This window comes from Clarias gariepinus, chromosome 20, assembly GCF_024256425.1.
Source record: "Clarias gariepinus isolate MV-2021 ecotype Netherlands chromosome 20, CGAR_prim_01v2, whole genome shotgun sequence".
Classification (NCBI taxonomy): domain Eukaryota; kingdom Metazoa; phylum Chordata; class Actinopteri; order Siluriformes; family Clariidae; genus Clarias; species Clarias gariepinus.
Genome location: NC_071119.1, coordinates 28,009,859 through 28,033,964, shown reverse-complemented (window position 1 = coordinate 28,033,964; position 24,106 = coordinate 28,009,859). Strand labels below are relative to the sequence as shown.

The 24,106-nt window shown below is 39.6% G+C and overlaps 1 protein-coding gene across 1 annotated transcript; it reads right to left on the bottom strand.

Annotated features, from left to right (window-relative positions):
* Positions 1-520: 520 nt before the first annotated feature.
* Positions 521-9,712, bottom strand: btr01 (bloodthirsty-related gene family, member 1). The gene is made up of 8 exons (XM_053480104.1): positions 9,529-9,712; positions 6,933-7,604; positions 6,751-6,846; positions 6,263-6,496; positions 3,968-4,115; positions 2,930-2,971; positions 1,966-1,992; positions 521-1,775 (listed from the first exon to the last, which is right to left on the bottom strand). Exons 2-8 carry the CDS (start codon positions 7,599-7,601, stop codon positions 1,234-1,236), a joined length of 1,758 nt encoding a protein of 585 aa, XP_053336079.1. The 5' UTR covers positions 7,602-7,604; positions 9,529-9,712; the 3' UTR covers positions 521-1,233.
* Between the last annotated feature and the right edge of the window lie 14,394 nt (positions 9,713-24,106).

Genomic DNA, 24,106 nt, shown 5'->3' with positions numbered 1-24,106 from the left:
TGATAAACTATATATATATCTTTTCTAATTAATATCTATTGGTGCAGGTGGTTGTTTACATTGAGACAGTAGCGCATTAGTAGATTATTTTAAAATGGATTATTAAATCCCACACATAATGCAATATTCTTTGCTTTTATTGGCTGAAGCAGCAGCATCACATACAATGGCTCTTTTATTAATATTTCAACCTGCTGATGCACCTGATGTACAGTTTCCTTCCTGCATGTGTACATGGAAATGGCATATTTCTATCTATCTATCTATCTACATCGCTTTTACTCAACATTGTGATTTGACTTATGGTGCAGGTAAAACCTCAGGCAGATATTTTAATACTGCAAAAGTTCATTAAACTCTCTCCAGCAGTTGATTTAAGACACGCCCACCGTTTAACGCACATGCAGTACGCTGTTAAATTTGCGGTTTATCTGGCTGGACGGACAGACAGACAGACAGACAGACGGACGGACAGACAGACATGTAAAGATATCATTGAAAGAGCGAGTTCTGACCAATGTACAGACAAAACCTTTCTTTTATTTATATAGATTTTCATTTTATAATAACTCACATAATGGTAGAGACTCTTCTTATAGATGTGCAATATGTTTACAATATGTTATTTGAACAACACACACACACACATATGCAAATGTTTTCTGTATAATAATACATTTTATGAGTAAACAATATGAGTAGTAACAAAAAAATAGGTGCGCATCAACACTGATCCCGACACTAGTGTTGGTCTGACATCATGTCCGTTCTCGCAGCAACATGCTCCCACACCGAACAGCAGAGCTATTGCGCTCAGAAGACCAGCGATTTTAACGATCCCCCCAGGAGAGCCACTGTGGTTCTGCGAGCGCTGAGCACTGAGACACACCCACTTCCTGCCCCCTCCATGCAACTCATACCAGCAACCATAACATCTTCAACACATGACTCAGTATCATTGCTAACAGCTAGATGAAAAATGTAATGAAAGTGAATATAACTGTCTTATCCAGCAGGTTGTTCTTGGCGATTAGTGACTCTGGTCATTCCTAACGGTATGATAATGAGGATTTCTAATGCAGTGAAAAACACAGCAAAAAACACTCTTCTCCACTCCAGTCCTCCTCCATCCAAGCCGACTAATGTAGCTCTAGCTAATAAAGCTCATCGTGGAATCACTACTGGTCATGGAAATTAGCAAATTCTAAGAGAGTTTAAAAGTGTTGGTCTTTACTAAGCTGGCCTGATGGGACAAATGACAAGAGGGCCCTCGTTTTTACCAGATTTGTTGGTGCAGGGGCTGAAACACGGGTATATTGTTTCAGTAAAGAAGTAGACATTGGTGTAAATCAGTGCCATGGTGTCAGCGTTATAGAAGGACACCTGTCCTTTTTCATAGTCAATGTAAATCCCAACCTTCTGAGGTTTGGGGTTGGGGTAAATGGGCATTGACGGACTGGCGCGGAAGGCAAATTCATTATTTTCTCTCAGACTCAGGAGCCAGTAGCCGTTAGCAGGACTGACCGAGATCTTCCCCTTGCGGTTGACTGAGCGATTAGCCACACCCAGGTCCCAGTCTGTCTTCTCACCCACGTAGACCTCCCAGTAGTGGCGACCTGAGCTGAAGCCCTGGCAGCCGAGCACACACACCACACGGTCGAAACGTTCGGGCGTGTCCATCACGGCTTGATGCCGGTCACTGCAGTAGACCTGCTTACAGTCCTCGGAGATCATCAGTCTAGGGTGGGCGGAGTCTCGGTCCAGAGTAACGTCCACTGAGACAGGAGCAATGGCTGTGGTTAGAGGTTTAAAAATAAGAGCACTACAGGGTGTGCTGTAAATAATGTGAATTATTGTAATACGTCACCTCCACCTGACAGGAGTGGGGTGTGTATAGCTACGTATAAGATATCTCTGATCTCAGAATCTGTACAATGTGACTAGGAAGAATTGAGGGAAACTCACATGCATAGTCCTGCATTTTGCAAAGTCCTTCAAGGGAAATCACACACACATACACACACACAGACAGACACAGACAGACACACACATACACACACACACAGACACACAAGAAAGAGAGAGAGAGAGAGAGAGAGAGAGAGAGATGAATATAATAATATGACAATATCACACAATAGGGAGTGCTCTTGTGCTGGATATAAGCACAGCGTTGATATAGGGATAGACATGAGGGCACAGCCACGTATTCCACTTTAAAATATCAGCCCTGTTAAATGTAGTCGAATCTCAAACAGTGTTAAATGGAAAGCTAGTGCACTATGTAGGGTGTACAATCCCCCCTTGTTCCACACACCAAGTAGTGCCCTTGATCAGGGCTTAGAGAGGGTTTTGGGATTCAGCCTAGTGTTAGAACTAGTTAGCTTTGAAGCTAAGTGTGTTGTTAAGCTGTGAACAGAACGACACGGACGGTTCAGAGGTGATTCAGAAGGACTTAGAAGTGATTAGTGCAGAGACGGCGTGTTGTTTAAGACGACATAACGTTATCAGATGTGTGTTCTTACTGAAAGTGGTAGTGGTTAAGGCATTGGACTACGGTTCGGAAGATCCCAGGTTCAAACCCCACAACCACCAAGTTGCCACTGTTGGGCCCTTGAGCGCGGCCCTTAACCCTCAACTGCTCAGATGTGTAATGAGATAAAAATGTAAGTCGCTCTGGATAAGAGCGTCTGCCAAATGTCTAAATGTAAAGTGCTTCTGTGACTGGGTGTGAATGTACCTCATCCTCAGTACTGTGGACCGTACACACCTACTCTCACCTACATCACAGTGCTGTTACTGTACATTATCATCATGAAAGTGGAACGTCTCTCGTCCAATCAGATTACTCAGTAATTGTACAATATGTTATCTAACTCTTATATTTACTATAGTAGTAATAATAGTAAAAACAGATATAAAAACTCACGGGGTTCTTGTTTTATAGATGATTCCATCGCTGATTGTAGACCTGTACAACACACACACACACACACACACACACACACCACCACAGTTTGCAAATATACTGCAATCGTTTTTTATCTAATTCTGAGTACAGTGTGAAACAGTAGCATTGAATAGTTTTTAATTCAATCAGCAGAATTAATTGAAAACGTATGTTTTATGTAAAGGTGCGGTCAAGGTCAAGGTTCTGGTGTTACGGGCGAAGGTGTAGTTGTAGTAGACATCAGAACTCCCCTAAACCCCATTGCACGGCGCATGTTCACATCACACGTGAGACAGTTCCGTATGACACACCCATTCTTCCTGATGAGCAGGAATATCGTGGATTGTTCTGTAACGATCATCATGCACAAGTTGCTTTAAGGCTTTCGACATGTTCAGTGGTTGAGCTCATGGAAACTCCTCCTGATCTCTCATTTCCAGTAATGTTCTTCCACTCTTGAAGTGCACGTGGCACTCAAAACACCTCGATCGACTTGACCAACGAGTAAATGGTGAAAGTGATGTAAAGATGAACGAGGTGTATATGATTAACGATATGACACGTTTTACACTGGAGTTGTTGTTTGATTGCACACTCCTCTGAATCTTCAGGTTTTATCTTCACTACTGGACTCCTTCCTGCAGACTCGCCTGTTTCAAAGCATCTAGTTCTGTCTGTTTTACTCCTCTTTGTGACTGTACGTTATGAGAAGAATTTAAACTATGAGGTCTGTTTCCACACGCAGGGGCGTGACTGAGAGGCGAAAAAACCTGAACTGATAAAGAGAGCGGAATTAAACTGTATCATGACTGGATCAGTGAGCACTTTGTATTGTTTTTATGTCTGAATCCATTCAAAACACTGACACTGGAGACTCCTTCCATTAATGTTAAATTAACACCGTATGCAGTAATGAGAAATAAACACATTTTTGACTCCTTGCAACAAGTAATTAAGATTTCTTATAGCAGTGATCATGTTTATTTATTGTGTGTGTTATAATTATTATGTCTTTACAGATCTGTGGCAGCTTCCTCAGCTCGTCCTGGAGTTTGTCCACAATTTGAGTGACGTTTTTAAGCACTACTCCAGCTGTGGGGTCAGGCGTCAAAGTCACATCTGTCCAGCTCTTCAACGGAGGTCCAGCAGAGAGGGCTGGATATGTCTGTGAGGAAAGAGTGGGAACGAAAGATGGACTGATATTGTAGATGATCTCTGAAGTGTGTACGCTGGTGAAGTATGCAGTATAATAGAATAGACAAACCTATGAACTAGCAGTTTAATACAGCAACAGGGACGAAAGCAACAACAAGGAAATTTACCTTTGATGCATAACTGTAAATGACAAAACATACAATTACCGTAACTTAAAAATGAGTGACCTTTTGCTGTCCTTAATCCCTAGCTGTTCAGCCCGTCTCTGATGGACTAGCTCACATTACTAAGGCAAGTAACACAGTTTAGCTGAGTTATCTCAGCACAGGGGTCAGAGGGTGTGTTTTGTGACGTCACTAACTCTTTCATCCATCATCGTGGTCACTGATGATGTTTTTAGAAGCGCTTTATTCTGAACCACGCAGAAGAATGACTGGTTTGGTACAGGCTAATGTCTGTAAATGCACACAGCTGTTTGTGTGACATGTAAACAAAAGAAACTCATTTGTATCTTTATCAGGCAATCAACCATTTTACTCCTGACGCAAATGCACTAAAACTGTTTCCCTGTGCACAATAGGGTGGAAATCTGGCTCGTTATATTACAGACAACAAGGTCTTTTCCAACGAGAGCGTGCTTGAATTCTCTTGGTCCATCATCTCATACAAATTAGCGACATATGGTCCGTAAAATGTTATGATGATCACTCATACCATGCCAAGCTCATGAGAACCGCCAGAAACTCTCTATAAATATTCATGATTTAGGAACCTTTCCAAAATTTAAAGTTTCCCCTGGGGCAGTGGTGGCTCAAGTGGTGAAGGCTGTGGGTTACTGAGTGCAAGGTCAGGGGTTCGAGCCCCGGCCACGCCAGGAAAGCTATACCCTGGCCGGCCCTGTGCTTTAACGCATCATTTTACTGTGATGTAAAAGCACAAGTGCCGAATCTTTAAATCTTTATTATTATTATCATTATTATAATTTTAAGAGCAAGACCATGCTGACAAAACATAAACTGTACCACTGATTAAGTTGCCACGTCATAGCCATTCCTCAAAGCATCATCGTAACAGTTTAGAGTCTTGTTTATTATTGACATGGACAACTTTGAGCTTGTAAAGAAACCTCATACAGGGAGCAAAAACAGATAAAAAGAATAGAGAGATAAAAAATAAATCAAATCAACCCTGTACACTCATCACCACACTGTGTTATACATTTATTAGGGACGTGTGAGGCTGGTTTATAGCTCCTGTAGTCACGGGTTATGGGGATCATATAGAGACGGTTTTATCTAAATAAACTCACTCCTATAAACTCACTTTCATCTGAAATGGAAAAGGAAGAAGCTGATGATTGGATTTACAGTAGTTGATTTTATGATTTATGAATGAGGAAGAACAACGATATAAATGAATGAGCAGAAAATGAAAAAATTAAAGAAAAATGTAATGGATAAAATGCCTTTGTGAGTTTCCTACGAAGATATATAATATACTGTATGATGCTTTAACATGTGGAAACAAAGTGAATTTAAAGTAACGTTTCTATTATTTATGATGTTTATGTCTTTTTGATCTCAGATATTTGTTGGACATTTTAAGCACTTATACATAGAAGGAAGCATTTTATTTATTTATTTATATATATAGACTAAATTCTACATAAATTACTGATATATTAGATGAAGGTAAAGTTCCAGAAATACTTGAGTAGAATTCACACTTTACTGAATTTCCATTCAAATAAAATGTTGAACAAAAATAAATAAATGAGAATAATTTGTGTGATTAAATTAAACTCATTTAAATAGAATTACTGTAAGCAACTTTACAACCGTAAATTATTTAGTAAAATTGACATAATAACACTAATTAAGGCACCGCTCGGGCAGTAATGGTTCAGACGGTTAAGGCCGTGGGTCACTGGGTTACTGATTGGAAGGTTGGTTGGGGGTTCGAACCTCAGAGTTGAGCTGTATCCTGTATGACTGACCTCTGACCCCAGCCTACTAACTGTGCTGTGATAAATAACTGAATGTTATTAAAACTATATGAGGCCAAAATCTATATATTGAATGCACACACTGCATGGAAAGCTAATTTGGTATATCATCACATTTATGTAGGTAAGCCAGTGATGGTTGTTGTTCTGACCTTGAAGAAGCTGAGGTGGTCGGGGGTCTGAGAGAGCTGAGACAGCGTGCTGCTCCTCTTCCTCAGCTCAGTGATCTCCAGCTGAAGGTCCCGGATCAGGGCCTGTGAACGGAGTTCCGCAGCAGCACGGCCCACCTGCACTACCTCCAACATCTCAGCCTGAGATCTCTCCAAAGAACTGATCATGGCACGGAACATGCTCTCCGTGATCTCCACCTCGTGCTGTGTGTTCACCTGAGAAGGGAAACAGAATAACCTAGGGTTAGGGTTACACCACAGTGAGGTGTTGGTGCTGAATGAGTGTTTATAGCTGCTATAATGAAGGTGACAACAAGAACTAGCTCATTTTATGTCAATTACCCAATCTTAAATGTAAGATTGCTGTGGTATAAAGCAATAAGACATAAACTTTTATGTCTTACTTAATTTAATCCTGGAGAAAAGGTGTACATCAATAGGTAGAATGAGAATGGAGCTGAAAGACATACTTGAATGTTGACAAGGGACATTTGAATTTCTTCAATCTTCTTCTCTCTGGCTGTGATTAAACTCTGCACCTCCTCTTCCATGACCCCAAGCTGAGACTGAGCACAGTAACAGATCACAATCAGAAATCGAAGTTCTTTATTATACATTTATTATTTAAAATATCCATATAACCAAGCCTTACCTTCTTAACCGTCATCTCCCGCCGCGCCGGCACCACAGAGTGGCCATGGTGGTCGCCCTCGGCACACAATGAGCACACACACATCTGGTCTTTCCTGCAGAACATATCCAGGCTAAGTCCATGCTTGCTACACTGTGGTGTGGTTGAGCTCGCTGGTCCGGACGCGCTAGCACTGAACCTCCTCCTGCTGGCCTCGTATGAAGGCATTGATGAAGACGACGACAATGACGTTTCCAACAAATTCCCACTGGAAGATGTCCTTTGGAACCTGTTCTTCATTTCCTTCAGCAGCCCTCTGGGAAGCTCTCCAGGTCGAGATGGCCCACCGCTCATTTTCTGCGAGAGCTGAGGAGACTGAGAGCTCTCCGCTTGGGCACTGGTGGAGATCCCAGGGCTTCCAGAGCTGTCCGCCATTCGTTTAAACTGCTCTGTGATGTCTTTGAGCGTGTGGTTGATGTGGAGCTCTGGCCGCTTGTGGAAGCTCTCCTTGCACAGTGGACAGAGGCAGGCCGTGCCACGACTGTCCCAGTACGATGTGATGCAGGATTGACAGAAGCTGTGGCCACATGGTGTGGATACGGGGTTGGTGAAAATCTCCAGGCAGATGGAGCAGGAGAACTGCTCCTCAGACAAGAAGTCTACAGGCATGGACATGGTCTGGATGGACATCAACTGAAGAAGAAAGGAAAATATAAACATGGTGTCTACAAGGATTCTAGGCTATTTATCTGCTTTTAGACATCCAATATTTGTAAATCAAGGAAGATTGTTAAAATCAAGGAGGACCTACAATACTATTTCTCTCTCATTCATTCCCATCATTGACTCGAACCCTCAACCCTGTAGGTGCGAGGTCATAGTGCTAATGTGACATATATCTACAATACTGCAGGATGTTAAATTATGCTGTAGAGTTTATTATTAGACACACAGACAAAATCTTGCTGGGACTATTTCATGATAAGCTCTCATGGGTGCAGACGGAAATAGCTCCAAATATACTGAGCACTTCACTTTAATTCCAATTCCATTTGAAAGTGTCGTGCGATTGATTGGCACCCTGTCCAGGGTGTACCCTGCCTCTCTGGGCCCTAAGTCTCCTGGGATAGGCTCCAGGCCCCCTGTAGACAGGATAAAGCAGTACAGATGATGAATAAGTGAGTAAATATGAATACAATTAAATATAGATGCACCCAAGTCCAGAACGATTATCACACTGACGATTAATGACAATGGAATGTATGAGTGAATTGTTGTTTCCTCAACTTTATAGAGCTCTAAACATTCAGAAATTGCTTAAGCTCACTTTATGGAGACATTCTTTAAATTAATGCTAGTATAGTGTTGGCCAGCATGGTGGTGTAGTAGTTAGCAGTGTCACCTTGCACCTCCAGGGTCTGGGTTCAATTCCCGGCCAGGTTCAATTCATGTCTCTGTGTGCATGGAGTTTGCATGTTCTCCTCGTGCTTGGTGGGTTTCCTCTGGGTACTCCGGTTTCATCCTGCAGATTAGGCTAAGTGACTTTTCCAAAATATCCCATAGTGTGTGTGTGAGTGTGTGTATGCCCTGCGATGGATTGGCACCCCGCCTCACACCCTCAGTCTCCTGCTCCACAGGATGAATCGGCACAAATTCTCACAGAAACATCAAGAAGTTTGGGAGCTGTTACAGCTGCGAATGGGGACGGACTCCATATTGTAGTGTATGTGTTTGAATCCAATGTCACTGCAGGTTTGGATAAATACTTTTGTCCATATTGTGTGTAAATAACAAATCTACAGGTTCCCTGTGCGTGTTTTCTTCAAGTACTCCCATTTCCTTACACAGTCGTAATTCAATATTAATCATTTAATATTTGTCCAAAGTAAAAATGTATACAGAATTAAAGAATAAATATTGTTATTATAGCATTAATACTGTAGTAAAACCCATGTGGTTGTGACGGGCCGACCCATGTCTATATGATTAAACCAGTCTGATTTCCTGTCTGTTACACATTTCATAAATTCCTTGACAGAGCATGCGTCTAAACACATTTCCCTCTGAAAGACTTTTAGACATAATTTCTAAACGCATTTCTTAACCATCAAAGCTCTTTTGTATTTTCCCATAAATGTCTCTAATGTGAAGATTCCAAAAGTATGAGGAAATAAACCAGACAATTATAGAGTTATAAAAGGATTGGGGAAATAAAGTACTTTTCATCTTTACATTTGTTTTTTTTAATGGAAAAAAAAATCTGTCTAATTTATTTTAAGTATAGAATTTTTTTTTTTTTAAAGTAAAAAAAGTTATAAATGAGAAATCTAGAGCGGAAGGTCTTAATAATGATATTAAAAAACAGGCGTTACAGGCGAGCATAAAAGATTTCTAACTAGAACTTGTGTGACAGATTTTTACTGCCGAATGAAAATATACACCTGTTCAAATCTGTGTGGCTTAGACATAAAGTATATAAAGGAAAACAAGGAAGAATGTCTCCTTATGGAGTCTAGTATAAATAATAATAATAATAATAATAATAATAATAATAATAATAATAATAATCAACTTCACGGCTTGCTTTCATGTACAGGAGTGGTGAAGACAAGCTTACCTTCACTGCTGCTCCTCTTCGGCGCTCTTCAGCTCCTAACTTTTTACACCGTTTTATCGTTTGTTTATTCTTTTTTTCAGTTTTTTTATTTTTTTTTTAAGATTTAATAAATTCCACCAAGCCTCAAATCGTTGTTTTTCACGCTCGCTTCCTTTTTCCACTCTTGGTTACAAAAAAAAAAGGCACACAAGAAAAGAACTCACGAGGAAGGGTGTAACTGCATATCTACACACACACACACACACACACACACACACACACACACACTTGAGAGCTAGGCCAACAGGTTATACAGGTTTAACCATTTAGAAATATTTTTCTCTCTCCCTTATCTCGCCATCTGTTAGTTTTGTAAATGTGGGAAATTTAGTAAATAAAGGTGATACACACACACACACACACACACACACACACACAGAGAGAGAGAGTTTGTAATGGCTGCAGGCTGTTCTGCTGTTTCGTGTTTGTAGGATGAAGAGAAACACTAATAAATACTGAAGCTGTTAATGAGTTCCTTGAGACCAACCTGCTCCTCCAATCCCTGCGCCTCACTCGTCTGTCTGGGCGTCAACTGATTATTTCCCATTTGCTTTTAACTAAGATGCAGTAATCAAACACCTTGAACTTCTCCACATTTTGTCAATGTTTTTTATTGGTATTTTATGTGATAGACCGACATAAAGTGGCACATCATTGTGAAGTAGAAGGAAAATGGTAAATGATTTTAATTGTTTTTTTTTTTTACAAATAAAATAGTAAAAGTGTGGTGTGCACTTGTATTCAGCCACTGGTATTACTGGTCAGAGTTGATGGAAAGATGGATGGAGTCAAATACAGAGCGCCCATGCGGAGGTTCCCCTTCCAGCAGGACAATGACCCTGAGCGTACAGCCAGAGCGACAATGGAATGGTTTATCCATGTGTTGTCGGGGTCCAGTCCAAGTCCAGACCTAAACCCCATTCAGAATCTCTGGCAAGACTTGAAAACTGACGCTCTCCATCCGATCTGACCGAGCTTGAGCTATTGCGCTAAGAAGATTTCACTCTCGAGGTGTCTAAGCTGGTAGAGACGTACCTCAAAAGACTTGTGATTGTCGTGAGGTGGTTCTACAAAGTATTGTAATTTATTTGTAATTAAAAAAAGGAAAGAGATTAAAACCATTTATCATTTTCCTTCCAGTTCACAACTATGTACCACTTTGTGCTGATCTGTCACATAAAATCCTAATTAAATACATTTACTTTTGTGGTTGTAACACTCAAGGGGTATGAATACTTTTAAAGGCAGTGTACTGTAGGCGTCATGTTTAATGAGGTTTAATTATAAATTGTATACGTACTGTACATTGCCACAAACACAACCGCAGGATGATTCATACACTTTGATATTACACTGATATAACTGAACAGATTGTTGCCATTTGTGCTTTTTAACACCTTTGTGAATAAAGAAAAAACATGCACACAATATTCTCAGGTTAATAACACTGCTGGCTTCCTTAAAATCTATTTCAATAGCTCCGCGAGAACAGAATCTATACATTTTTAATCAATTGAGTGTTATTTAGTTTTCTGTTCTACACACCTGGGTTGTTCAGTATTACATGAGGTGCATGACGTCATAAAATCAGCTCCACCACATGACTATTATACAGTATATTACACACAAAGACATTAATACAAAGCAAAAAGTACAGCTTCAAACATCTGTATGAACCTAAAGATAACACAGAACGTCATGCTTTTGTTCATATTTGCAGCCGGTGAATCCGGTTTAGACGTGTGACAGACGACATCAGGACATCAGGACGATCACTTTCAGTGGAACCTCATGGTCCTAATGCCTGACCGGCACCAGGTGGAGAAGAAGAATTCAGAAGAAATGATTGAATGGAAATAGAGAGAAAAAATAGAAAGAAAGAACCCTTTTATCAAATGTTTTTACTGTGTGAAATATGAAAAAAGCAAAGGTTACATAGTTTTTAAAAACAGTTTATTGTGAACGCTAAAAACAAAAACAAAAAAACATTACATAATAATAAATGACATCATCTGGAATTGATATTAATCAAAAATATTTTTTTTTAAATAATAATGACGACTCCTATATATTAGTTCATATTTCTATTACCACCTTTGACTTCTTTAATTTTAGAATGTTCTCACTTCTCTTTTATCTTACTCTGTTCCTCCTAAGGATTTTATCTTATTCTCTAAGAAGATTTTATTGCTTTCGTTTGATGAAGTTTAATCTCCCGACTCTGTGGAGGTACATGAGCGGCTGAATGAAGCTACCAAAGAAACAAAAAGTGACACCTAAGGTGATCAAATCTCCCAGGAACTGTGGATCAGACATCAGGAGCTCCATCATGGCTGATACTACAGTGAGAGGGAGATAATTCACCAGCAGCTTCACCTGCAGCAGAGACACAATAGTAAAAGCTTTCTTCTTCACAAGGTTGCTCTGTTGTCTCTCGCCATCCTTGCTCTCTCCTGGGCCGCTGCGCTTCAGCATGACCAGGATGGACAAACTGCAGAACATCTCCGCCAACATGACCAGAAGCAAAACAGCCATGAGGGAATAAAAGTTCCCAGTAGACTCCCCCCACACGGCAAAAACCCCAGCTATGGACCAGTACACAGCCAACCCAGCTGCCTTGTACCTCATAGGTTTGTACCTCAGGAAGATGATGGGGTGGACCACGGCTATGTAGCGCTCCACACACACAGAACACTGGAAGACGGGCTGACTATGAAGACATATCCTGCCCAAAGATAAAAGGATGTCCAGCAGCAGTGGATTGGTCAGTAGGTAAAAGGAAAATGTCGTGATGAGGATGATGATAGCGCAGATGATTTCCATGAAGAGGAGATTAACTGAGAAGAATTCAGACTCGAGTGTTGCACGAGAGCTTCTCATCATCACCCAGGCTGCCCAAAGTCCGCTGGGCAACGTTAGCGTGAAATTCACCGCAACAAGCAACAGCATGACAATGACAGGAGAAGTCAGGGGTCTGGGTGGAATCACCAAGCTGGAGGTGTTGAGTGACACAATGCTCTCGTTCATCATCTTTATTGTATCCATGATGCGATCTGTAACAGACATAATATCAAATAAAAAAGTACTCACTGGTGTGAGTGGCTGGTGTCACGTACTGTATAACATCAATTTCTTTTTTCCTACTTGTATCACAGCAAATTCCATGTTTCAGTATTAATATAAACCTCTGACTCATAAAAAATAATCAACACAATCAGAAAGTGCTGTAAGAAATAAGGAAATATATAGAGTTGTTAATTTGTAAATAAATATAGCTAACAATTGTTTATCACAGGTTGTAAAAAAAAAAATAAAAAAAGCTTGTTCAGTGATTTACATGTCACATTCATCATACCGAATTAAATAACTTCACTCACTCACCCGTGCAGAAAAGATCCAGAAATAGCCCCTTCACAGAACACCGGCTATAACATGCACACATGACAAATGTGATATATTTATAATGGAGTAAAAAATAAACAAGGGTGTGTGCTGTCTCACACTGCACTTAGACTGCACGCACTCTTTTAAATAATTTGTAAATATTCCATAAACACCGTACCCAGGTTAATATTAACAAATTAAACCCTGAGAATAATCAGTCTGGTTCAGTCCTGTTCTCCTTTATTGCATGTATAGCTTACACGGGTAAACGAAACCTGCACACCTGCAGTGATAAAATAATATAAATGATATGATGGGACGTAAACAAATGTGGATGTGTTGTGTTTAGAGTCGGACAGTGGCTTCGGGAGACAGTCTCTGACTCATGCTATAATTTGTATATCATTAATAAACCGTGACTGATGGACCTTTGTTTGATTTATCTCTGACTCAGATGTCTGTGATTTCTAACAGCTGGTCTTATTTCATCTTGAATATTTAGTAAAAGTTTTGTATTAATACTTAGAAACAAATGTGCTCTTCAGGAATAAATAATGCAAATCATCCATGTGAGGTTCATTTTGCATTCGAAAGATAGTTTACTCACATTAAATTTCCTATATATATATATATATATATATATATATATATATATATATATATATATACTGTATATATATATTTTTTTATTTGTACTGTATGTATATATATATCTTTTATTTATACTGTATATGTGTGTGTTTAATTCCTAATATTAATTATATATTTTCAAAAGACAAGAAATTTAATAAAATCTAATCAAATGATGACATAACTAAAGCATACATTATTTAATTCAATTGTAAAATTAAGTTATTTAATAATACCTAAAATAAAAATATTCCAGAGCTGTGAGTCAGAACATTTATTTCTAGTGTTTTCATCTAATAATATTATTATATATATATTGTATTAATATATTACAATATATTGAAAAATACATGAGGAATTGCTGCTTTTTATATATTGAGAAATATTTAAATATATATCTTTATGTATGTAATTTTATATTTAATAATATATTGAATTTGATTAAATATATCTATTTCTTTATAATATGCTTATGGCTTATTCGCCTGTGCATGAAACACAAGAAACATGAGAAATATTATAGTTTTATTAAACATACATCAAAACATGTATCAAGAATCCTCAATTAACAGCATACAGTGATGAGCCACAACAAACACCACCTGAGACCAGTCAGTGTCCATACTGTCCTCCGTCCACCACAACATTAAAACCAGCAGGTTAACAATATAAAAAATATTACAGTTTACTAATACCACCAATATGTAAATCGAGCCCATGTGTAAAAATAAATACCTAAATGAAATAAACTTAAATGTGCAAAATACAATATACAGTTTTTATTGTGTAATAAATTTACAATTTACACAATATAACAGACACCAGCAAAATCTGTCAAATCAAGACACTAAATGATACAAAATGTTACCCAACCTGACAAAGATATTAAGAGTCACACTGTTTAATTCAAAGTGTGATTTATACAGGAGTTACACAAAGTCCACAGCGTTGTGACATTGTGGAAAAGTTTTCTTTAACCACTTACATCAGTCTTACATTTACATTTACATTTACGCATTTGGCAGACGCTCTTATCCAGAGCGACTTACAAAAAGTGCTTTAATGTTTACAACATTGGATACATACTTACACTGGGTTAACTAAGTTAATAACTAAGTACCATTAGTCCAACACAACTGAGTTTTTTTTTTTTTTTTTTTTTTTTTTTTTTTTTTTGGGGGGGGGGGGGTTAGTCCAAGTACTGGAGAAACAGATGAGTCTTGAGTCGTCGTTTAAAGATAGTCAAAGTCTCTGATGTACGGACATCTAGAGGAAGTTCATTCCACCATCTAGGTGCCAAAACAGAAAAGAGCCTGGATGAATGCCGCCCTCGATCCCTGAGAGATGGTGGGATGAGGCGAGCAGTGCTGGAGGATCGGAGGCAACGTGGTGCAGTGCGTGGTGTAATTAGCGCAGAGAGGTAAGTGGGTGCTGGGCCATTTTTGGCTTTGTAGGCAAGCATCAGTGTTTTGAATTTGATGCGGGCAGCTACAGGAAGCCAGTGCAGGGAGCGGAGGAGTGGGGTGGTGTGGGAGAACTTGGGAAGGTTAAAAACGAGTCGTGCTGCTGCATTCTGGATCAGTTGCAGAGGACGAATCGTGGACAGAGGCAGGCCTGCCAGGAGTGAGTTGCAGTAGTCCAGTCTTGAAATAACAAGGGACTGAACAAGCACCTGAGTAGCCTGTGAAGAAAGAAATGGGCGAATTCTTCTGATATTGTAAAGAAGAAATCGACAAGAGCGAGTAAGGTTAGCGATGTGTGGGGAAAATGACAGATGATTGTCCACGGTTACCCCAAGATTGCGGGCGGTGGTTGAGGGAGTGATTTGGTTGTTGTCCATGGATATCACAAGGTCTTGACCTGGAGATGAGTCACAAGGGATAAACAACAGTTCGGTTTTACTGAGATTGAGCTTCAGCTGATGAGCAGCCATCCAAAATGAGATGTCTGCCAGACATGCTGAGATCCGGGTGGAAACCTGAGTGTCAGAGGGAGGAAAGGAGAGGACAAGTTGTGTGTCGTCTGCATAACAGTGGTATGAGAATCCATGCGATGATATGACCTTACCAAGAGACCGGGTATAGAGGGAGAACAGAAGAGGACCAAGTACTGAGCCCTGCGGGACACCAGTAGAGAGTCTACGTGGGGCAGATGTAGATCCCCTCCATGTTACCTCATATGACCTATCTTTAAGGTAAGAAGCAAACCATTGCCACGCTGTTCCACAAATTCCAAGGCTTGTAAGAATAGATAATAGAATCTTGTGGTTCACGGTGTCAAATGCAGCTGACAGGTCCAGGAGGATGAGGACAGATGAAAGTTTAGCAGATCTAGCAGCATGGAGCTTCTCAGTGACTGACAGAAGGGCAGTCTCTGTGGAATGTGCCACTTTGAATCCAGATTGGTTTGGGTCATTAAGGTTGTTCTGTGAGAGATAAAGAGACATTTGATTATAAACCGTTCTTTCAAGAATTTTGGAAATAAAAGAGAGCAGTGATACCGGGCGATAGTTGTTAACTTCTGATGGGTCCAGGCAGGGTTTCTTGAGGATGGGAATAACCCTCGCCTTCTTAAAAGCGGCAGGAACATGACCAGATGATATGGATTGGTTGATGATGGCTGTGGTGAAGGGAAGGAGGTCACGTGAGATGGCCTGGAGCATTGTGGAAGGGATTGGGTCTAATGAACAGGTGGTGGGGTTAGATGACGAGATGATCTGTTGAATCTCGTCAGATGACAAGTTGGAAAATTCTGCTAAAGGAGGGAAGGAAAGGTCCTGAGGTTCTGCCGTAGGAGTTCTGTTGAGAGCGAAGGACTGGCGGATTGCTACAATCTTCCCATCGTAGAATGTGGCAAAATCGTCAGCAGTCAGAGAGGAAGGGGCAGGAGGAGTCGGTGGGTTGAGTAGTGAGGAGAAGATGTTGTGGAGTTTGCCAGGATCATGTGCAGACGCTTCCAACTTTTGTCTGAAGAAGGTAGTTTTGGCAGAAGTCACATCACATGAGAATTTGGAAAGAAGAGTCTGGTAAGAGATGAGATCTGCATCAAGCTGTGATTTCTTCCATCTTCTCTCCGCAGTTCTTAATTCTCTCCTGTTGTTGCGCAGTACATCAGATAGCCAAGGAGCAGGACAAGATTTCTTCCTTGGTTTAGATGACAGCGGGCAAAGGAGATCTATGGATGAGGAGAGAGAGGAGAGGAAAGTTTCAGTCGCAGTCTCTAGTGGTAAAGAGGAGAAGGAGTCTGGGTCTGGGAGGAATGATAGGGTGTATGAAGACACAGAGGAAGGGGAGACAGAGTGAAGGTTTTTGCGGGTAAAAGAGACATTTTGGTGGTTAGGTTTACATAGAATGGGAAGGGTTATAGTGAAGGATACCAGGTAATGATCAGATTTATGAAGAGGAATAGTAGTGATATCTGTGACTGGGGAAGGGCGGCAGAAAACAAGGTCGAGAGAATTTCCTGCCTTGTGTGTAGGAGGGCAGCTGTTTAGGGTTAAAGAGAAGGAGTTAAGGAGAGGGAGAAGGAAAGAGGATTGGAGTTTATCAGATGGAAGGTTGAAATCTCCTAGAACAGTGAGAGGAGTGTTAGCAGAAGGAAAAAGACTAAGAAGTATGTCCATTTCATCTAGAAAGTTTCCTAGAGAGCCAGGAGGACGGTAAATAACCAAGATGTGGAGGTTAATTGGAGAGGTTACCTTAACTGCATGAAATTCAAATGATGAAAAACTGAGATGAGACAGGGTGATGGGCGAGAAGGACCACCTCTTGGACAACAGGAGACCCGTACCACCACCTCTGCCAGTTTCTCGTGGAGTGTGAGAGAATACATAGGCAGAGGATAGGGCAGCCGGTGTAGCTGAGTTCTGAGGAGATATCCAGGTCTCAGTTAGTGCCAGAAAGTCAAAAGAGTAATGAGTAGCTAGGGCAGAGATAAAGTCTGCTTTATTTACAGCAGATTGGCAGTTCCAGAGCCCACCTACCACCAGTGCAGGACAATGAGACAGTACTGGAGGGTAGATGAGGTTTCTGGGAGATCTGCCTCTGCTGTGTGAGTAAAAGCATCTTGGTCTGTGAGAACTGACAGAGATAGGTTGAAGACACATGCTAGACTGAGGTAACTGTCTATAAAAGCTTGTAACTTCTTGGCAAACAAGAGTTTAAATCAATTCTCTGTGCACTACCTTTGTTGCAGGATATGCTTTTTAACCGCTACAGACACTTGTGTCTGTAGCGGAGACACCTTCAATATATGTAGCTAAGCCCTGCCCACAATTCACACCTTAAGGAAGCCTGAAACTACTCTTGATTAATTACCTGAGAACTAATTGCTTTAGACCTACTTCAATCACACTGCAATCAACACTACCAAACAGCAAAAACTAGGTACAGTATACAGTATGAACCAATTGTGTTTTCAAAAACAGTACAAAAGTTAAAAACCTACCTTACCAGTGGAGAAGAATCCAATTTAGAAAACTAAAGCACACTAAAGTATGAGCTAGATCCACCTTCAATATATGTAGCTAAGCCCTGCCCACAATTCACACCTTAAGGAAGCCTGAAACTACTCTTGATTAATTACCTGAGAACTAATTGCTTTAGACCTACTTCAATCACACTGCAATCAACACTACCAAACAGCAAAAACTAGGTACAGTATACAGTATGAACCAATTGTGTCTTCTCTTGTGATGGACGTCCAACAAGTTTGTCCGAAGTCTGATACTCCTGAAGCTGCTTATATCTAATGGAACAAGGAAAATGTATTAAGGCATTTGTGATTTACCTAAACACTGTTCAGCTACTCCATTCCCAACTGTCTGAAGGTTGAGAGGTGGACTTGAGCTTGCTCGTCAGCTGCTCCTTACCTGGCTGATGCTGTGGTGCTGATGGAGACTCCGGAATGTTCTCCTACAGTTTCTTTGTTTAAATTCTTGTTCTTCTCAAATGCTTCTAAAAAGAACCCAGTTAAAGTAAAGTGTATATAATTACCAAGATAACCTTTCCACAAACAAACCTATTGGTCTTTATTTATAGAATATAATTAACTAAGGTTACATGTTCTGGTAACTACTGTTAAGTACTGAACACTCTATAATAAAACTACTGGTTTGCAAAACATTAACTTACTATTGAAAACTAAGAAATGTAAAAAGTAACTTAATACAGTGAAACCTTGGATTGTGAGTAACGCAGTTTGCGAGTGTTCCACAAGACGAACAAAGATTTGTAATAAATTTTGACTTGAAAAACGATCAAGTTTTGGTTTACGAGTACTGAGTATCATGTATCTCGCATGCGCTTTTTGTTTTTTTTTAACATTCTGACTTCTTGAAAATAATAACTATACACTTAGTTTTAAATTCGGTGCGAAAAAGTAAAACCCACCTTTACTGGCCGCTTTGTCTTCTTCTGCTTGGTTTTCTTCTTCATTTGATCTGCGGCATGTAAAGTAGGCTATCGCCCCCTAAAGGTCTGGATGAATTATGCTTGGTAAAGTGGTTTTTGGCTGATTGACACCGGGGCCCGACGATGTCCTGCACATTTCTCTAACACACTAACCACTTAAATATTAGCAGGCTTAGAGCATGTGTGGGAGAAATTGTGGGAAATTGTGTCTTTATTAGAATCTACATGTACTGTAGGCTTAATTGGGTTGGCCATGAGAAAATGTTGAACATTCAGTCATAAATGTATAATCAAAAAATCATTTGATATTTACCTAAACACCATTCGGCTACTCCATTCCTCCAACTGTCTGAAGGTTGAGAGGTGGACTTGAGCTTGGCCTTAAATGATATGATAAGATACGTGTATACAGACATCACTGTAGGCATTTGTGCATACTGTACATGGTAAGCCCTTTAACACATGAGAACCCTAAGGCCATGGGTGGAAGTAGGCCAGACTGGCACTGTGTATCACTAAAGATTCAGTGGCAGTGGAAAGAGGGGAGAGCAACTGCCTGCCAAAACACACATTCAAAATCAGTCACAGAAGCACCTTTAGCAAAAGCACATATCTGATAACGTTATGTCATCTTAAACAACAAGCTGTCTCATTATTACCTCCTTCGAAATCATTGCGAATTCCTTCTAATCACAGTGTTTTGAGCTTTCTTTACAGGCCCATGACTCCCCTCACCTCTATATTCACAGCTTATGCGAGCTACAAAGCAGATTACTTCATAACACAAGGCAGAATTCTAAATTCCTCTAAATTCTAAATAAAGCACTACTTGGTCTGTGAAACACATGATTGGACACCCTACATAGCGCACTAGCTATCTATTTAACAATATTAGGATTCAACCCCAGTTAGCTGAGGATGGAATAAGTGGAGACATATAGAGAAACTTACAAGATTTACAGGACTGTCCACCACCGTGGTTTGTTCCCTTCATCTTTTGGCTACATAGACTGGTAAAGATTTAAAATTACTTTCACCCCTGACAAGTTGCTACACCCTAAAAAATGCTGGGTTAAAAACAACCCAATCCCAAACCCAGCAAAATGGGTTAAATATTCAACCCAAATGCTGGGTCATATTTAACTATACTGCTGGGTTAATTCTACCACATAAATTGGTTAAATGTTCTACCCAGATGTTGGTTCATTTTAACTGGAATGTTGAGTTAATTCTACCTAACAAATAGGTTATTATTATTTTCATGTTTTACAGTGAATCTGTAAAAAAAAAAAAAACTACCCATGTCTATTAAACAGTTAAATTACTTTGATATACTGTTTTATTACAACAACAAAAAAAACTTAAAAGTTTTGCAAACCATACATATATGCAGTAAACAACATCCTATTAAATGTGTATAGAAAAAACTTATTTTTCAAAAGCACAAGAGCAGATAATCAACAGCGACATCATTACTATACTATTACTCACAAGGGCAGAATGAAGTAATAACACAAATAGGCTGAGGCAGCTTCTACAGAGCAGGATCTCAATGTGACATTAGATATCTTTTCTGCAGAACAAAACTATCCAGCCCTGGTTCTGTTTTAACATACAAACACTGTCTATGACTTTTCAATTAGGCCTTGCTATTTCATAGCAACATTACAAAAAGTCCTATACAGGTGCACACTACTTTAAATAGTTAATGTTAAAAATATAAAAGGCCTTGAAGCACACATCAACCGCCCCAAGTAGTGTGCATTGCTCCAGAGCCTGTCCCACCAGAATGACGAATCCCTGAGAGCAGCGCTGGTCATCATCTCCCAACGTCAGGATGTACAGTAGAGGTACGGCCTTGACCCTTCAGCCTGCTGGAGGTATTCCACCATGTTGGTGCCAACCTTAGAAAGAAATGAAAAAAAGTTAAAATTTGTTGAATAACAAAGATTAAACTGAATAAGACTATCAATTTAATGTGTAATAAAATTTATACTAAATAAAAAAATGACAAAGCTAGTGTATAGGTAACATGAAACAAAAACATGGAGACAGCTACTAACAAAAACAAAATAAGCAAAAGAAGCATGGCTTTTGGGATAAAGCTCATATATATTTTTTTATTTTTTTTATTTTTTTTCAGTCAGACTAGTTGATCTTGTGGTCTGCGTTGATTTTAAGCTAATTACCGAGGAGATGCATTGTCATATCTGGGGTCATACTGGCACATTACAATCACCCAAATATTAATACTTCCATCTAGTAGTTATCTGTACAGCTGACTGATAGTTAATTTAGTCTGAGTCACAAGCAACTTTGGTTAAAGAGGGCTACCTGGTTATCTTACATGCAGCAGTCATATTTACATACTACTTGCCAAAGGGGTAAAAGTGTAAAATATTGTTATAACTCGGGAGAAACGCGGCGACTTTTGACCGCGGAGTAAATTACTAGCTAGTGAAAAACGGGAGGTTAGCAGGTGTGTATATTTGTGAGAGGGTCAGTGAAATTAATAAAGTTCTAATGTTAACTAAATGCTAGCGTCATGCTAATACTACAGTTACAGTTTCGTCACCCTGCTAACATTCTACAGAGAAAGATAAAAAGCTCAGTCATCTTATCCGTTTCCTTCACACACAGGTGGGGTTCTTTGGCTAACTATAGCAGCTATTGTCAGCTAAATTATTACCTCAGACCAGCCTGAAAGTTTAAGTGTAACCTTAACACGGTAACAGTAATAAATGTTATACAGTATATAGTAATAATTTTCAGTCATAAGTGACTTAGGTGAGTGAACATGTGTATACAGACCTTGTATTTAACGTCATTTTCCCTTAAATGAACCGTCATCAGCGGTGTGGGAGCTGAAGAGAGACACGAAGCTCTGACTGACAGCCGCTGAATCCACCGGTGAACTTTGGGGGAGGAGCCAATCAAACTTCAACCCAGCAGCTGGGTTACACAAAAACTACCCAACTCTCTGTAAATAACCCAGAAACATGACCCAACAGAGGAAACCCAGCGCTTGGGTAGAAAAAACAACCCAGCGTTTTTTACAGTGTATGGTCCCAAGTGAACCCATCCGAACCCAAGTGAAAACATTTTATACATATAAGCTGATGTTCTATTTGTCTTCTAACCACAAGGTGCTGCGTTTTAACACCTGGATCAGCCTCAATGCAGACTTTCACTTCTCTGGAGAGGCATGTTGAGGACTGGGCTTCTGGCTTTCTAATAGGCTGTGGTGATGCTCCTTCCCACAGTGACCCACATGTCTGCATTCTAAACTTGTATTTGTGTTATGTTTGATTCTTTACAGAGTTGTGCATAATAATATTAGGTACAAAATTTAATAAGCAAGTCTCATGGTGCTGTATTTCCACATTTACAAGCATCTAATAAATCAAACTTTTCTAGCTTTGTGGAGAAACATGATAGGATGCACAAACCCCGCAGCAATGTTTACAGACATGCCAGAGGCTACTGCGATGTTAAATACTTCCAAAGTAAAACATTTTCTTAAGAGAAAGAGACACAAAAGTGGAGAAGTTTGCATTAAAAGCACCATTAAGTTGACAAAAACTATTTTAAAAGCCCTTCTTTTGATGATGTTCCCTGCAGCCTTGTTACGTTCCCTCTCCGTGCCACCTGGTCCTGGGTGTCTCAAAGCCTTCAAAATGAACAGAAAACAAAAAAGGTCCACCATGAAAATAACACTGTGTATGCCTGCAAAAGTGCGGAATGGGAGCTGTGGGAAGGTAGCCATGGAGGAAAGTGCGCACACCAGGGAGACGACCCAGCTCGCTACAACACAGGCCAGACGATGTTTCATGTGGTTGTACTTAAGAAAGGTGATTGGGAGGACCACAGCTACATACCGCTCCAAACACAGACAGCACTGGAAGTGGCAGCGAGCCGCCATGCTGAGCCCCCAGAAAAACCCCAGGGCTTTAGTGGCACACAGGTCAGCATTTACATTGCATGTGATGGACAGAGGTGCCGTGAAGGACAGAAGGATCTCAGAGGCAGACTGATTCACAGTAAAGGTCACATCCAGGTCCTTTCCTGCACCTCGAGTGAACAGAAGGAAAAGGATGTAGCAGTTTAGAGGAAGTCCAACGGAGAGACTGATGACCTGGTTGCATATTACAATCACGGAATAATCCGTTAAACCCAGAGGGGCCTTCATGTCCAGGGATGAGTTTGTCATGCTGATGTTCATATTTTCGAACATCCTACAAGAAAGAAAATGCAGGAAATGTTCTACAGTGAGATTTACATTCAGGAAAATAAAGGTTCCTCAGGTGTTCTTTTGATAGTAAAACGTTCTCAGCTTTAAATGTAGGTAACTTCTACAGTGGAAATTAAGATAGTTGTTTGTGTCACAGTTAATTTGACTAAATTGAGACAATTTAGTTATTATGCTATGCAATATTATATTAATTTAATAATGTAACAAAAATATTATAATATTTATATTGTAGTAATTAATAAAACATATGTTTAAAATTAAAGCTCATATACAACAATAATAGAAAACCGATCAATAATATAATAATTAAAACAGATTTACGTACAACTGCAAGTTTGTAAACAATTATTTCATTCAATTTTTTTTTTTTAATTGTTTTTATATTAATAGGCTTCAGTAGTAATAGTAGGTACTTCAATAGAAGGTGATTTAAATTAGTTAGACAAATAAACAAAACTGCATTTAGTTTATTAGTTTTAATGCACTTAGGGAAAAAAACTATTAAAATAAATATCTAAACAAGAATTACAATTATACTATTATATTAAAATTATAATATATCACCAACTTGCAGTAGAAATGGAACATACCTGTGAGGATCTCTGTGTTAATGTAAAGGTTATAATCACAGAATGTGGGCGACCTGCAGGGTGGAACTGATGCTAGACATGTAGGCAAATATCTCAGATCCAAGTACATGACTGATGGAACTGTGAGCAAATGCAAAAACTGTTTTGTTTCTCTGTAACAGCAGCTCTAACAGTATTAATGAGCATATTCTAATGTGTTATTGTTTCCATATCAACGGGTCATTCACACGGACGTGTGCGGTGCATGCTCCACAAATAATAATGAAAAAAAA